This window comes from Xenopus laevis, chromosome 9_10L, assembly GCF_017654675.1.
Source record: "Xenopus laevis strain J_2021 chromosome 9_10L, Xenopus_laevis_v10.1, whole genome shotgun sequence".
In the NCBI taxonomy this organism is placed as follows: Eukaryota; Metazoa; Chordata; class Amphibia; order Anura; family Pipidae; genus Xenopus; species Xenopus laevis.
The window spans coordinates 2207891-2224344 of NC_054387.1; the positions used below are offsets into that span (position 1 = coordinate 2207891).

A 16454-nucleotide genomic window follows, 5' to 3' on the forward strand; every position below is an offset into this window, starting at 1 on the left:
TGAGAGAAATTGAGATTGTGAAATTTCTGAAATACTCCTATAGGTGCATTCCTTCCTGGTGCAGGTATCCCCAGATTACAAATGAGGAGCACACTTCTGAGACAATTTGCAATTGGTTTTCATTTTTTATTATTTGTGGTTTTTGACTTATTTAGATTTTTATTCAGCAGCTCTCCAGTTTGCAATTTCAGCAGCCTGGTTGCTAAAGACCAAATTCCCCTAGCAACCATGCACTGGTTTGAATAAGAGACTGGAATATGAATAGGAGAGGCCTGAATAGACAGATGAGTAATTAAAAAGTAGCAATAACAATAAATCTGTAGCCTACGAGCATTTGTTTTTTTTAGATGAGGTCAGAAAGAGTCAGAAGAAAAATGCAAATAATGAGAAAACTATAAGAAATAAATAATGAAGATAAATTGAGAAGTTGCTTAGAATGAGCAATTCTAGAACATACTAAAAGTTAACTTATGAAAAAGCCTTTTAAGGGGAAAGTACTTACACGGGCAAGTAGTGACACAGCTTGCCCCAAACGTGTACCGGCCACCCTTGTTGTGTACAGACTCGAAGGTCTCTGGATTGTAGGTTCTGAGAGGGGGGCAGTGCGACCCACACACCCCACTATGGTTAAAGTGAAGGCAGGCCTGCAAATACAATGTGATAAATCACAAGCTTCATTTAGTGAATCTAGTGATCCAGACAAAGGGAACGAGGGATAGAATGTGTCTCACACCCACACTTCATATAACATACATACATACAGCTTTACACAGGGTATATTGTAGGTGTCTCACCAGGCAGTCTGAGTTCTTGGGTCCAGTACAGCCAGCGGCACATTGATCATGGCAGCAGTGAGTAGAATGATTCCCTTTACATCTCTGGCACCCGCTGTCACAGATAGTGCTGGTTACTGGCAAAGAGCAAGAGACAAACATTACATTAAGGCCTATAGTTGTGACCTCTTAGGACTCTTTCTCTAGCCCTACAGACCAACTATACTCAATCACCAACCATCACAGTTACTCACAGGTCTGACAGTACTCCTGTGCTTCTCCCCAACACAATCCAGATCGGCCCGAGGGAAGAGAGCCACATGCAGGAGAGCATGGCGGGCCTAGGTGGAGAGAAGACATATAGAGTGTCACCATGTTGAAACAGTAGCCAAGCGAACATCATCTACATTGTAAGTCACCCATGAAACCACAAGGCTTCTCTGGGACAGAAAGACATACTGCCATATCACTACTGGCTCCTGTTGAGGAGATTTATCAAGCAGTGAGGAGCTCCCCAAAGCCATATAGTTAATTCAATGGAGCATTTCTTCTTTGCTTTGCCAAAAACACCAACCTCCATAAATGAACAAGCCTTTCAAATGTCTGCCGGTCAATACGCTATTCCCCTATACATTATATAAGACACACCTGATAGGAACCTACTCTTCTCCTTTCTTCATCCATCTAGGGCCATGAATAACATTAATACTACTGAATGGAGAATTTAAAGGGGAATAAATGTGGCCCTAATTCCTCCATGAAATGGTGGCTTACACTGCCGGTTGCTGGGTCCTAAGACCACCTCATTTCTCTGGCCGTTGCTTTGGCTCAGGATGTCCTTCCACAAAACTGTCTGCTGGAAACAAAGCTGCGTGTTGTTCTGTATGATCACTCCACCCTTTAGGATTTCTGCCGAGAAAAAGAAACAAAATTATATTATATCACCCGGGGGAAACAAACTCTTTATTTTGGATGAATAAAAAAGTATCTATTTTTCATATAGATCATAGGGATGGGTTTTTTTTCAAGGTAGAGACTTTCTTGAACCATTTAAATATCTTTGATTAGTTAGTCAAGTTCAGAGGCACCACAACTGTTCTGCAACTATTGTTAATCAACTGTAACTCCTACAGGAATACTGGAAGTTGTAGTTCAGCAGAAGCCGCGCAAAATAAGCGCCATTTATTTCAAGTTGCATGGACTAAGTACACGGATTTCTGTTAGTCTCCGCGCTCTCCATGTGGCCACATTCTAGCCTATTCATAGTACAGAGGCCGCATAGTTTTATTCCGCAGGTATTTAAATTTGGCTGATTGGATCAGACGCAGCTCTATTTCCCTCTCAGGCTGAGGGGCTGTAAGATCATCTGCAATGTACTGGGGTTTGACGTATTGGACATACTTGTGGCAGCTGTTCCAGGCATGGAAACATGATCTAGTAAACACACAGTAACACACTTAGTATCTCCTGTTGTACACACACACAGCGACATCTCCTACACTGTACACAGGCTGTGTCACACACATTATCTTCCCACACCTCCTTCTAATATTACCGAAATTCCCCTCCTGTGAGAAATATGGGATGGTATTGGAATCCATGAAGCTCAGCATTGGGTTACGGGTTTTCCAAATGAAAGTCTTCGAACACGTTTAATAGTTCACATCTTCCCCACAACAATCCCTCCAGCACTAATTCTCTCACATCGGCTAGATTTTGGCTCAAGCTTCACAATGCTAAAACCCAAATAGACCCGAAGAGCCCCAAGAAAAACCAAGCTGTTTGGTTGAAAGCAGGCGGCCACCCTACACCCGGACATTAGGAAAGACGACATGGTCTGGAGAGGCAATACATGTGCACCAATGAGAGGCACTGCTCATGCTTATGTTGAGGTTGAACTAAAGATGTAGTAAATATGCTAAAGTCTAATCAGGAATGGTTCTAGCCATTTCACCTGATACACAATGACACTGAGACCTTTGGCCGCCTCTCTCTCTCTTGTCTCAGCATCAAGTCAGGAGTTTCCATGCCGTCTACCCATTCGGTATTATAGGGGCAAATCGGGTTGCATAACTGGCTCAGTTACCTCTGGGTGAGCAAATGGAAACATATCTAAAACTGTTGCTGCCTCAGCTGTCACACAAACTGAATTAGGGCCTTGTGCAGGCTCAGATTTGTGGCCACCAAGGCCCGGGCCTAGGGCATGCTGCCCAACCACACCCACATTAGTTCAAAAACACTGGAGATGCTCAGGGGATAAAACAGTTTTTTAAATTTCTCGTGTGCCAATCCCCACTGCTTCGGCCTGATTATGAAAATTTACACGAATAAAAGGGAGGGGACGAGGGCAACGAACATCAGCAGGCCTAGGGGTGCTATGTAAGTCCGGCCCTGGACTTGTGGGGTCCCTATAGCTTCTGGGGCCCCTGCTTCCTATGTAGTGACGCCCCAGCGCGGCAGATAAAGATTAACAAGAAATTAACTCTTGCATGCAAGCAGCAGCCGCCTTGTCAGTACGACAGAATTAGCTTGTATGCAGCGATTGATTTTGGGTTATTCTTTGACTAGCCTTGAATTCACCTCAGAGTTTAGTGACACCTTTTGTGCCCCATGTTGTGTCAGTGTTATGCTGAACAATGTGTATCTGTGCCTGCTTTCCCTCTTCTGAAACAAAATGGAGCCGGTGGGAAGTACCTCAGAAGCATCTTCACATCACACACACACACATTCACTAACACACACACACATAAACACTGAGTGTATAAAAAAATGCTTAATCACGTTCTCCCTAATCCAGGAACATATATGGCCACTGACTTTTATTTTTTTCCTTATTGAGCAAACAATAACAATCCCTTGTTGCCCAGTTACACCTTATATATGTCAACACAGTCAGAGGGGAATTTTATGTTCTGAAAGATATTTTAACCATTCAGATTAAGAATTATATCTTAATAAAAAATCTAGGCCGCCATTTTCTTATGTTCTGTCTGTCCCTCACAGGAAATTATATAGGTTCTGACTGGAACAGGAAGTAGTGCCCTCACTGGCTGGTGTGACATGAAGAAGTGCCCTCATTGGCTGGTGTGACAGGAAGAAGTGCCCTCATTGGCTGGTGTCACAGGAAGAAGTGCCCTCACTGGCTGGTGTGACAGGAAGAAGTGCCCTCATTGGCTGGTGTGACAGGAAGAGGTGCCCTCATTGGCTGGTGTGACAGGAAGAAGTGCCCTCACTGGCTGGTGTGACAGGAAGAAGTGCCCTCATTGGCTGATACAACAGGAAGAAGGGCCCTCAGCTTCACAGAACCACAGCGTCAGACTTTAATGCTTAAAATGGCAGTGTTTTTATCTGGGATTATGCACATTAATGGCACCTACTGTGTAAATCAAACTGTATTGGACTAACAGTTTTGTACATGATTTCCTCACACACTTATACAACGACATTAACAATGTGGCCTTCCACACTAACCAATAAAACAAAAACAGTGTCATTACCCGTTAGATTCCTCATGCGCAGTTCTCGCAGGCCAGCCGTCCCTCCGGGGTCTGAATTGGACAACACGGCGAGCGCGTATCGTTCTTGGTACAGTTGCGTGCCGCGGATAATCCGTAAATTCTCCAAGGGCACGTAACTCAATAGGTTATGAGCGATTAGGACATAGCCCTGGACTTCTTTAATGTTCTGAAATAGAGAATGTACAATGACGGTCTGTCCCACCACTGGCAAACAAGTACATGCATGGGATCCATTATCCAGAAACTGGTTATCCAGAAGGGAAGGCCGTCTCTCATAGACTACATTTGAATTGCATAATTACAATTTTTAAAACTGATTGCCTTTTTCTGTGTAATAATAAAACAGTAGCTTGTACTTGATCCCAACTAAGATATAATGAATATGTTGACATGATCTTCTAGTAGACTTAAGCTGGCCATAGACGCAAAGATTCGATCGTATGAATCATCGTACGATCGGACTTTCCCATCTCACGACCTTGCACTAACCATTCCACTCATATGAAGTAGTAAAAGAACAGATCAGCCGATGTTCTGCCCCTGACAGCAATCGTATGAAAGTTATGTCTGACAAAGCTGGTGACAGTCTCCCACTGAAAATCGTACGATCGGCAATACACGCAGAGATTTTACTCGCAGCCGACAGAAATCTTTTAACCTGTCCAATCTACCAAACGACCGGTCTCCGCCGGACGAAAAATTACGGGACTCTCCACACGGTCCGAAAATCGTACAAATCCTTGATTCGTACAATCACATCTTTGTGTCTATGGCCAGCTTTAAGGTATGAAGATCCAAATCACGGAAAGATCCAGCCCCAGGACCTGAGCATTCTGGATAACAGGTCCTAAACATATGAAAAACTAAAATAGTCTGATATATGAGCCACCCAATAAAAAAATCTTTCAGCACGACACCACTACAGTAGCATTCACATTCTGGAGGATGAAATATTCAGTGGTGGGAGTAAAATATAGAGAAAAAAATACCGCTGCAGCACCTTTTTGTTGCAAAAAGTGAAAATTTAATTTATTAGATCAAACAACCAGACAACATTTGGGCTTACGCTTGCCCTTTCTCAAGCCGGAAATTTTCCCCGGTTGTTTGATTCAAGTTTTCACTTTCTGCAACAAAGAGGTGCTGCAGCAGTATTTATCTGAGCGTGTGTCTCTGCCCTTAAGGTATAAAGATTCAAGTTACAGAAAGATCCGATATATGGAAAGCCCCAGGTCTGGAGGCATTCTGGATAACAGGTCCCATACCTGTATATGGTCCTCACTCACTACATTCACTTACCTGCAGAAAGGATACATCATCGTCCTCTTTTAGGTAGGTTATCTCTAAATTGCCTTGGATGACTTGGCAGCCCCGGTATATCGTATAGAGAGTCTCATAGTGATTTCTCTGGCTGAAGGGATGAAGCAGTTTCATATCGGTCCCAGTGCAAACTAAAAGATAAAGAGAACAGATATGTAAGTGACTCTTGGTTTTCCTCCATCATTACTGGGCGATACATATAAAATATACTTATTACGCACTACTTATTGGACCTAAAATGCCAGGGCCCATTTTGAATCTCAGTCCAGACCTGAATATAATTATTAGAGAATAAACAAAAGAATAACAAAAATATAATTTTTCCTGTGCATATTTAAGGAGTACATTTTGCAGAAATCAGCTTGTTGCACCTATTGACAAGTCCTTGATGAAAATGCAGAGGCCTAAATCCAGTATATGCCATTGTACTACATAAACATGAACACATACAACAGCGATTGATTGCTTAATGAGAATGTACTGTTGTCTGATACCTGGAATAATGATAAAGGTGTGCTCAGGAATTGGACTGCAAAACAATCCCGCTGCTGTAAATAAGCTTGTCTGTCTGTCTGTGCTGCAGCATAATATGTTTGATTTACATTATAATTATAACAAGTTGTATAAAGCAGACACCGGCCAGTTATTGTTAAATAATAAACCAGAACACAAAGGACATGGGATATTACAAGTAACTGCAAGGCCATCTTGATCGGGATTTTCAAACTTGCCCCACCAAAATCACCGAAGCAAATTTATTTCTTTTTATGTTTCTTCATTGACCTCCATATTTGTTACATTAAGGGCAGAGACAAGGTCAGATTCGGGGAGATTAGTCGCCCAGCGACAAATCTCCTCTTCTTCGGCGCAACCAATCTCCCCGAACTGCCTCCCGACAACTAGAATCGAAATCCCAAAGATCGCTTTTTTTTCCGAAGTTTCCTTGTGAGGCAACTTCGGGCGACTTTAGAAAATGAATCGCACTGATTGCCATCCCGCCAGCGATTTACATTCTAGCCGGCGAGAAGGCAGTTGGGGGAGATTATTTGCCCTTATGGTGTATAGCCCTTACCATGAATTTGATGTTTCTCATTAGCATGCAGTACAGCCAATCAGGGCTTTGCAATGTTCAATAAACACTCACAAAAAGCCTTCCATATTATTATATCAGCAGTAGTGGTAAGTAGCTAGTTAGCACAGGTATGGGATCCCTTATCCAGAAACTTGTCCGATCACTCCCCAAAGGCAAAGGGGGATTATAATTTTTGGCCATACATCCCGTTTAAGCAAATAAATACTTTTTTTTCTGTCATTTTCTATGGTAGAACACGGACAGATTTACAGCTTCAGATGGAATCTTTCCTCTACATCAGTGATCCCCAACCAGTAGCTCGTGAGTAACATGTTGCTCTCCAACCCCTTGGATGTTGCTCTCTGTGTCCTCAAAGCAGAAGCTTATTTTTGAATTCCAGGCTTGGAGGCAAGTTTTAATTGCATAAAAACTTAGTATAGTACCAAGTAGAGTCTCCTGTAGGCTGCCAGTCCACATAGGGGCAACCAAAGAGCCAATCACAGCCCTTATTTGGCACCCCAAGGGACTATTTTATGCTTGTGTTGCTCCCCAACTCTTTTTACATTTGAATGTGGCTCACGGGTAAAAAAAGGTTGGGGACCCCTGCTCTACATCAACCAGAAAGAAGCAGAAGATATCATTTTGTCGTAGGATTGCACTTAATGGAGGTTTTTTTTAATCACTATATTAAATAGATATGCACACGTGATATTTATGGCGCAGCGCTCATCTCTGATGGATTTATACATCTCAGCTGTCCCTAAAAATATCTGCTCGTGTCCTGCGCCCCGTCAGGATGTTGACAATTTCCCCAGGAAACATCCCTAATGATCCATATAACATCTGTCTGTCTGTCTGTCTGTGTCTCTTCTTCCAACAACTTCCTGTATTGCTGCCCAAGTACTGTCCCCCCAGAGACCCCATCATTCGTTTAATGAATGCTAAGGTGCCCACAACTTAACAGACACAATACTGACTGTGCCGAGACTTTTCTCAGGTTTAAACTGAAAAAAAAAATTGCAGAATGAAACAAAATGTAATTCTAAGCAACTTTCCAAATATGAATCCATTTAACATACTACAAACTATAGTAGTTTATTATGAGACTGAGCTGTTGAGTTCAGCCTTTAAGAGGTGTATATCAATTTATATACAGTATATATATATATATATATATATATATAAATATGAGCATGAGTATGGGACTGCAAGTAATAACGTCTGGATAAAGCACTACGGCAAGTGTGCCAACATGGGCGCTACCCTTGCTTACATTTTGTTCCTTTGTTACAAAGATGTATAATTATGATGAAGATAAATCTATTTATGTGCATAATAATATGTTTATTATACATACGCTACCAGGAACCATGATGAGGGCTTTGCTGCACGGTGCATAAATATATAAAAATTCAAAGTGCAAAAGGGGCACACAGTAATGTGCATTAAAGAGCTCACAATCTAATGCAGGTTCATTGTTATTTACACTTAGGGGCACATTTACTAAGGGTCGAATATCGAGGGTTAATTAACCCTCTATTCGACCATCGACGTAAAATCCTTCGACTTTGAATATCTAAGTATTTACCGCATTTACTTCGATCGAACGATCGAAGGAAAAATCGTTTGAACCGAACGATTCGAAGCCCATCGATCGAACGATTTTCCTTCAATCAGAAATTGCTTAGAAAGCTTATGGGTAATGTCCCCATAGGCTAACATTGGTGCTCGGTAGGTTTTAGGTGGCGAAGTAGGTGGTCTACGTTTTTTTTAAAGAGACAGTACTTCGACAATCGAATGGTCGAATAGTCGAACGATTTTTAGTTAGAATCGTTCGATTCAAAGTCGTAGTCGAAGGTTAAAGTAGCCAATTCGATGGTCGAAGTAGCCAAAAAAAAAACTTCGAAATTCAAAGTTTTTTTCATTCTAATCCTTCACTCGAGCTTAGTAAATGTGCCCCCAAGTAACTTGAGGGCAGGCTCCAGTTTTTGAAGCAGGCATAGTGATTGTCTGAGCCTCCAGCTGCTGGGGTTCAGACTGCTCTGTTAATTTGGTGGCATAAAAGACAAAACAAACACAGAGGTGTCAGGAATTCACCTGGTAAGCTTGAAAGCCATGGTATTTTTTTTTTTTTTTTACTAGGCCACCTCATTAAAGGGAGTCAAACCGGTTTAAAGGCAAGAGCCACTCCCTGCCATGCGGAGGCATCTCCACTCCCTTCTACACCTCTATGGCAACAGTCTAATGAGTGACAGCCGCAGCCATGAAGAACAGAGAGAGGAACATGATAAAACCGCACTCACGTGTTTTATTGGTACAGGTATGAGACCTGTTATCCAGACCTGGGGTTTTCTGGATAATAGATGTTTCCATAATTTGGATCATAAAAACATGAAATAAAGCCAATAGACTGGTTTTGCCTCCAATAAGGATTAATTATATCTTAGTTGGGATCAAGTACAAGCGACTGTTTTATTATTACACAGAAAAGGGATATCAGTTTAATGGTTTAAATGGAGTCAATGGGAGATGGCCTTCTCCTAATTTGGAGCTTTCTGGATAACGGGTTTCCGGATAATGGAAAACAAGCCACGAAAAAGTTTTGTTTTTGTTTTGCCCCTGGATCTGCTACAGCTAAAAGCACTGGCTACAGGGCTAATATTATGAGCTTCTTTGCTCTTAATATATATAAGGGCTGCTGGGAGTTGGAGGCAAATTTCAGGGAGGTCCAACCTGCAGAACTGGAAATCTCAGCACAGCGACTGATGCCGATCAACACTATTCAGTGGCCATTCCAGTATTTACTTGTAGAAATGCATGCGGGTCACCTGATTTCTATACATCTGTATAAGGGGAATCACTAACTATGGACTTTTAACAGGTATGGGACCGGTTATCGGGAACGTATAGAACCTGGAGTTTTCTGGATAAGGGATCTTTTCACAATTTGGATGTCCACACTTTTAAGCCTACTAGAAAATCAGTAAATATGAAATAATCCTAATAGGCTGGTTTTGCTTCCAATAAGAATTAATTATATCTTAATTGGGATCAAGTACAGGCATGGGACCTGTTATCCAGAATGCTCGGGACCTGGGGTTTTCCGGATTCTGTAATTTGGATCTTAAGTCTACTAGAAAATCATGTAAATATGAAATAAATCCAATAGGCTGGTTTTGCCTCCAATAAGAATTAATAATATCTTAGTTGGGATCAAGTACAGGCATGGGACCTGTTATCCAGAATGCTCGGGACCTGGGGTTTTCCGGATAACAGATCTTTCTGTAATTTGGATCTTCATACCTTAAGTCTACTAGAAAATCATATAAACATGAAATAAAGCCAATAGGCTGGTTTTGTCTCCAATAAGGATTAATTATATCTTAGTTGGGATCAAGTACAAGGCGACTGTTTTATTATTACAGAGTAAAAAGGAAATCAGTTTTAAAGAAGTGAATTATTTGATTATAACGGAGTCTATGGGAGACGGCCTTCTCATAATTCGGAGCTTTCTGGATAACGGATCCCATAGCTGTACAATTAAACAATCTCCCAGCAGAACTGTTTACTAAATATATTGCGTGTATCTGCAGAGGACCTCACACAGTTGAATCCATTTAAAGGAAGAGAACGGAATGAATACAGAGGGCAAAGCTGTGTAACAATATCAATAAGAATAAACAGGAATTCCGAGCGCTGAGACATGACTTGTCTCTAAAAAAAGCGCCAAACTTTTCCACCTCCACAAAATGTTTTTAAGGCTTTAAATCCCCTTAGGGACTGAGAAGAGGTCAGTGGTGTGAGGGAGGCAGGGGCAGAGTTAGTGCAGCTGCCCCGGGCAGACATTTCCTGCATTTCTGTGGAACTTGGGTCTCCTAGCAACGGCCTGTTCAGGCTTCGGCCTACACATTGCGGATGAAAATCCAAGCCTTGCTGTAATGTGCAGCCTCACTGGGGCCCTTCATCTCTCCCTTGTGTCCCTGCCTCGGGCAGAAGATAAGAACAAGGGGATTGTCTGTGGAAACCAGGCCCCTCTCCATCTCACACACTTCAGTTGAGAGACGACAGCCGCTCTTTCACTTCATAGGGGTCTGACAGTCACAGCTGGCAGTTTATTACCCGTTACTCAGGGGCAGTGCAAGTACAAGTAACCCTAATACACAGGGTAGCCGAACTGTACCTCTCGTAAATCTCTCGCTACCCCCTCCCAAAACCTTCAGAATTCTTATCATTTACTAAAGACGGCTGAAAACCATGAAGTTCAAAATGCCCACCGAATCAAAGCAACTTGTCATTCTTACATGTTACCGCCCTTCTTCCTCGGACTCAATCCACCTTTCAAATGGGGGTCACCGACCCCATCTACAAAACAAATGCTCTGTAAAGCTACACATTTATTTTTATATTACTCATCTTTCAAGTCAGGCCTCTTCTATTCATACTCCAGTCTCTCTCTTCAGTGCATGGTTGCTAGGGGAATTTGGACCCTAGCAACCAGATGACTGAAATTACAAACTGGAGAGCTGCTGAATAAAAAGCTAAATAAGTCAAATAACACAAATAATAAAAGATTAAACCCAATTGCAAATTGACTCATAATATCACATCCTACTAACAGTTAATTCAAAGATGAACAACCTCTTTAAATTGCAGTATGGTATGCACTATTCGCCCAGATTCTGTGCTCACTTGATCCCTCCATATTTTTAAATCTATTTAATAAATGATACAAATGGGTCCATAGTAGCAACCCACAGTCGTAACAACAATCCGAGTACTATGACACGTATGGATTCCGCTCTGCATTTCATTGGATGGCTGCACTACATTTATTTTCATGTTCACCAAACAAGCCTGTTGGCATAATATAACTCCCCCCATCTTCTGACATACCGACTTTTTTTTCTATAACCAGAATAATAAATCATCCTTCCTTTCTCTCCTGTCTGGGAATAAAATGAGTATATTTCTAAGCAAGCCCATCACTCAAAAATGGCGTCTATTCAGCCTTTGGGCTTTGATGTGATGAAAAAAAGTTTCGTTCCTATTCGATCCCCCAACAATGGACCAGCCGTCTGGGAAAGGACTGTATTCTGCCTCTGGGATAGGGTCACTTTTAGGGTGGGAAAGAAACGTCTGTGCCCATTGAACACTTTCTCTTATTCATCAGAGCTCACTAAATACACACAATCATTGGTTTGGCGGACACTTCCAATGAAATATTCATTATCCTGATGGAATGTTTGCCCGTTTATGGTTAATTGCTAAAGTTTATTTTATTCTGAATTACCTACTATACCAAATGAAACCCTGAATTGCACCCCCCTGCATTAATATAACTTATTTCAATAAACTACATATGCCGGGTAACAGTACAGTATATTGAAATGTATAGAAAACCTATAGTGGTGTTACTGGTCCTTCACCAGTCCTAGATAAGAAGATATTTTTGGATCCAGAGCTAGGAAAGTCGGGGCAGAAGGGGCACGAGTAACAGAATTCTTTCTCTAATTCTCATAGTTTCCCTTTATATCCAGAACTAAGAACTTAGGTTGTAACTATTGCTCTGCAGGGGCGGAAGGGCACTGCTAGTTTAACCTTGCCATGTTACATTCTTACTCATGCTACTAGTAGGGGCATTCTGATGACCTCACAATAGGACTCCCTTGACAGCATTATCTTGTGTAGGGGAGGGGGGCCTGTAACTTTAAAACTTTTAACCCTGCGGTGATATGGGGGGGGTAGGCAGAACTGCAGAACACAATGACAGCCTTGTACCACTTTCCAAGTGAAGAAGAGGAGGCAAAATTCATGGTGAAACATGGAGAATCAGTTGTGAAAAAGTTATGTTATTAATATTCCGGGGATCTCTGGGTGTGCCTTATGCAGTAATGTAGTACACAAGGGTTAATCTGTCATCTGTGTGTAAACAAAGATGTTCTGCAGAGTCTTGGGTCATCCACAGTAATTAGTTAGGAACTCTGTTAATCTCTTGCTACTTGATAATAGAGGGGATGTTACAGTACAGTCGTGTAGGTCGGCTGATATTTATAGGAGTGATGCTCTGCAGATCACTGGTTTTGGGGAGATTAACTAGTGACACCCCTGTCAACCCTAGGACCAGGGAAAGAGTGTAAAATGTTTGATTGGAGGAGACTTAAAGTGGCCATAGACGCACAGATAATATTGTACCAAACAAATTTTCGTAGGATATTCTGTGCGTGTATGGTGGGAAAAGAGCCGGCCGATATCGGCAGAAGACTTGAATATCGGTCAGCTTGTCAATCAGGCTGGACTGGTACCTTTGAAGGGACCCAAACATTGGCCATTGTTAGTGCTGAATCATCAGATACAGTAGAATTCTATTGTTTCTATATGTATATCTGACCATTCAGCTCTACACGTGTGTATTGGAACGAATGATCTTTCTTGGAAACATCTTTTCCAAGAAAGACCGTAATTGTTACGTCTATGGCCACCTTAAGCCTCATTATATTATAGGACCCTAAAGCCTAAGGCTACTGCTCTTTGCTGCTTCTTATTACTCACAGTATTATAAGCATTATGACATAGTATTGAGGTCATAGTATGAATTCAGACCTCATCACTGTAATTCTCTGTCCCATATTTCAAAAACATACAGGTAGGTTAACTTGTGTCTGATGAAACATAACCCTGGTGTGTGTGTGTATATGACGGGGAAAGGATCCTAATTACATAAAAATGTAAATGAATTTTACAGAAACAAAGTGAAGTGGAACTCCAGGAATTATCTGACCAGTTCCAGACCTCCCTCTATCTGCCCCCACTGCCTCGGTTTCCAGCTGGCACATCTAAAGGGATGGCAAAGTGCCACGGGGTGCCTGAGCAACTGCCGAGGACAAGAAAGAGGAGACAGCCAATCACATTGTCCCTACCAGTTAACCCATTTCATTCAGCAAGTAACTGCAAAAGACTCTCCACAGTAAAACTTTAAAACATGTACTATTGAGGTTAGCAACATTGTAAAGTCTATTGACCTAAATAAAAGCCCTCTGAGATATGTTTGGTTCAGCACACCTGAAGATTATAGAGGCTTGAAAAAAATCTGTGGACCTGAAAAAGGAGGATTTGAGGATCTACACACGAAGTGGATACTTGGAGGTCTATAAACAAAGTCATTTGAAATGCCAACAAGGAAGGTGTCAACAGGAGAAGATGAGACCTCCAAGGTTTGGGAAGGTCTATTCACAAGAACATAAATCTGGTGGGGCTTGTTGAGTTCCGGAGGAGTGAAAACAAGGTCCATGAGATTAATGAAGCTTGACACATGACCTGTCTCAAGAAATGAAGCAATTCCCTAATTCCCTTCAAGGCCTGTAGATCTGTAGACATCAAGATGAGACTTGTAAGAGCGAGGAGAAGGTTTGTTTGCAAAACCATGATGCCTGGGAGATATGGAGATCTGGACAAGTGAAAATGAGACGTGTACAGGTTTGGTAAAGCTTGACGTGCGATCTGTCTGAACAAGTGAAAAGATCTGTACACCAACATGAGACCTATGAGATTTGGGAGGGTCATCTGTGAGATGTTGGAATGGCTGCACAGATAGGGATAAAGCCTTTAAATAAAAGAACTTGAGAAGGTCTCTAAACATAAAGATCTCACACACCAACACATGTTTTATTTCAATAGACACGGCAATGCTAATTTTGTTTCAAGCCCCAGTAACTTTAAGTTGCAGAAGGCGGATGGACTCTAATAATGAAATTTCGCACATTAGTTATAACGTCCTGGATTTAACTTGGAATTGATATTTTTTTTTACTTTCTTTTTTAGGACCTGTCTGCAGGTGGTGAGTTTTTGATGCACAACACGAAGACATTTCATAAGATAAACTCTTCTGGCACACACTATAATATAATCCTCTCAATTGCTAAATACCTTTTGTCAGTAACTGCAAAATTGTTTGTACAAAGGAAAAATTGTTCACACTGCACATACTTTCTCCATGATTACACCCCCCCCCCCTTTTGAGATTCAAAAAAAAAAAAAAACAGGCACCCTTCCTGGAATTTAGGGACATTTTGCAACTATGATTTGGGCAACGGAATATATAGTCTGAGTTTAAGGGCAGAGACACATATGGAGATTCGGGGAGATTTAGTCGCCCGGCGAACTGCCTTCCCGCCGGCTAGAATCTAAATTGGATGGCACTCGGATCGCTTCCTTTTCCGAAATTGCCTCACGAGGAAACTTCGGGCGACTTCGGAAAACGAAGTGCTCTGAGTGCCATTCCGCAGGCGATCTAGATTCTAGCTGAAGGGAAGGCAATCACGGAAGAGGTGATTTGTTGCCGGGCGATTAATCTTCCCAAATCTCCACGTGTCTCTCTGCCCGAAAGGGTTGAATCACCTTTAGTATGTTATAGAATGACCAATTTTTAGCAACTTTCCAATTGGCCTTTATTTTATTTATTTATTTATTTTATTTAGTTTTTTTTAATTTTTGAATGATTTGCCTTCCTCTTCTGACACTTTCCAGCTTTCAACTGGGGGTCACTGACCCCATCTTAAAAAAACAAATGCTCTGTAAGGCTACACATTTATTGCAATTGCTACTTTTTATTACTCGTCTTTCTACTCGGGCCTCTCCTATTCATATTCCAGTCTCTTAAGGTGGCCATACACGGGCCGAGAAAAGCTACTCCACAATGGATATCATGTTGATTGGGCAGCGGTAAAAATCCCATTGGATCACGGACCGCATCGGATTCGCCCGCCCATATGATCCAATCATTGGACCGTTATCGACCACCTCAAGGTGGGGAGAGATTCACTCGTTTGGCGAAATCGCCTAACGAGCGGATCTCTGTGTGTATGGCCACCTTTATTTAAATCAAGGCATGGTTGCTAGGGTCATTGGGACCCTAGCAACCAGATGGCTGAAATTGCAAACTGGAGAGCTGCTGAATAAAAAGCTTAATAACTCAAAAACCACAAATAATAAAAAATGAAAACCAATTGCAAATTGTCTCAGAATATCCCTCTCTACAACATACTGACAGTTCATTTAAAGGGGAACAATCCCTTTTAGCAAGGTTTGAGCAGGGGATGATAGAGATGTGAAATATACCATGCATAGACTGGAATTCTGTAAGTCGGAGGTGCAACACAGTACTCTGCTACAGAGCCTCTGTACTTGCCAGAGGTTTACAGATCTACCCACTGTGTGTTATTTTTGTTGTGGGTCTCTGGTTAATATATAACCCCATATTCATCTTGCGCCAGGAGAAAAAAAAATAAAAAATGAGAAGGAAAACCAGTTGAGTGTGTATCCCACGTTGTGTGACTGCAGGGCACACTCACATCTCATCTATTAATCATTAATGGACTGACAGCACAGCAGCTTGCTCCTGAGAGCAGCACCATATATCTATCTATATATATATATATATATATATCAATAACTATGCACTAATAGTGGCCCCTGTAGCTGCGCAACAATGTCACACGCCACCTAGAGATGACAGTTAGTCTAGATAGGGACACACAGATATACTGAGCGCTGCTCGGTGGTGATGGGATCTATATGTATGTGAAAGTGAACTGCAAGGATTCTAAACCAAAGTGCAGACGAAGAACAGATATTTCAGGTTTGGAAACCTCCGGGTAACGTGTGTAGGGTTTGTACACAAGAAAATCAGTCCCACCACTTTATTTCATCTTTTGAAATCAGATACGTCCAAACTGCGGCCCTGCTCCTCGGGGCAATGGAGAAGGGGTTAGTTATAGT

General features: G+C 41.7%; 1 protein-coding gene across 3 annotated transcripts in view; it reads right to left on the reverse strand.

Moving 5' to 3' along the window:
- erbb2.L (erb-b2 receptor tyrosine kinase 2 L homeolog) overlaps positions 1-16454 on the reverse strand; it is a 41753-nt gene that overhangs the window by 11449 nt on the left and 13850 nt on the right. For all 3 annotated transcript variants that reach the window (XM_018234710.2, XM_018234711.2, XM_018234709.2), the window contains exons 2-7: positions 5588-5739; positions 4271-4457; positions 1548-1682; positions 1028-1114; positions 795-910; positions 503-644 (exon numbers count right to left, since the gene is read on the reverse strand). In XM_018234710.2, coding sequence (XP_018090199.1) covers positions 503-644; positions 795-910; positions 1028-1114; positions 1548-1682; positions 4271-4457; positions 5588-5739 — 819 coding nt within the window. The remainder of the gene's footprint in view (positions 1-502; positions 645-794; positions 911-1027; positions 1115-1547; positions 1683-4270; positions 4458-5587; positions 5740-16454) is intronic.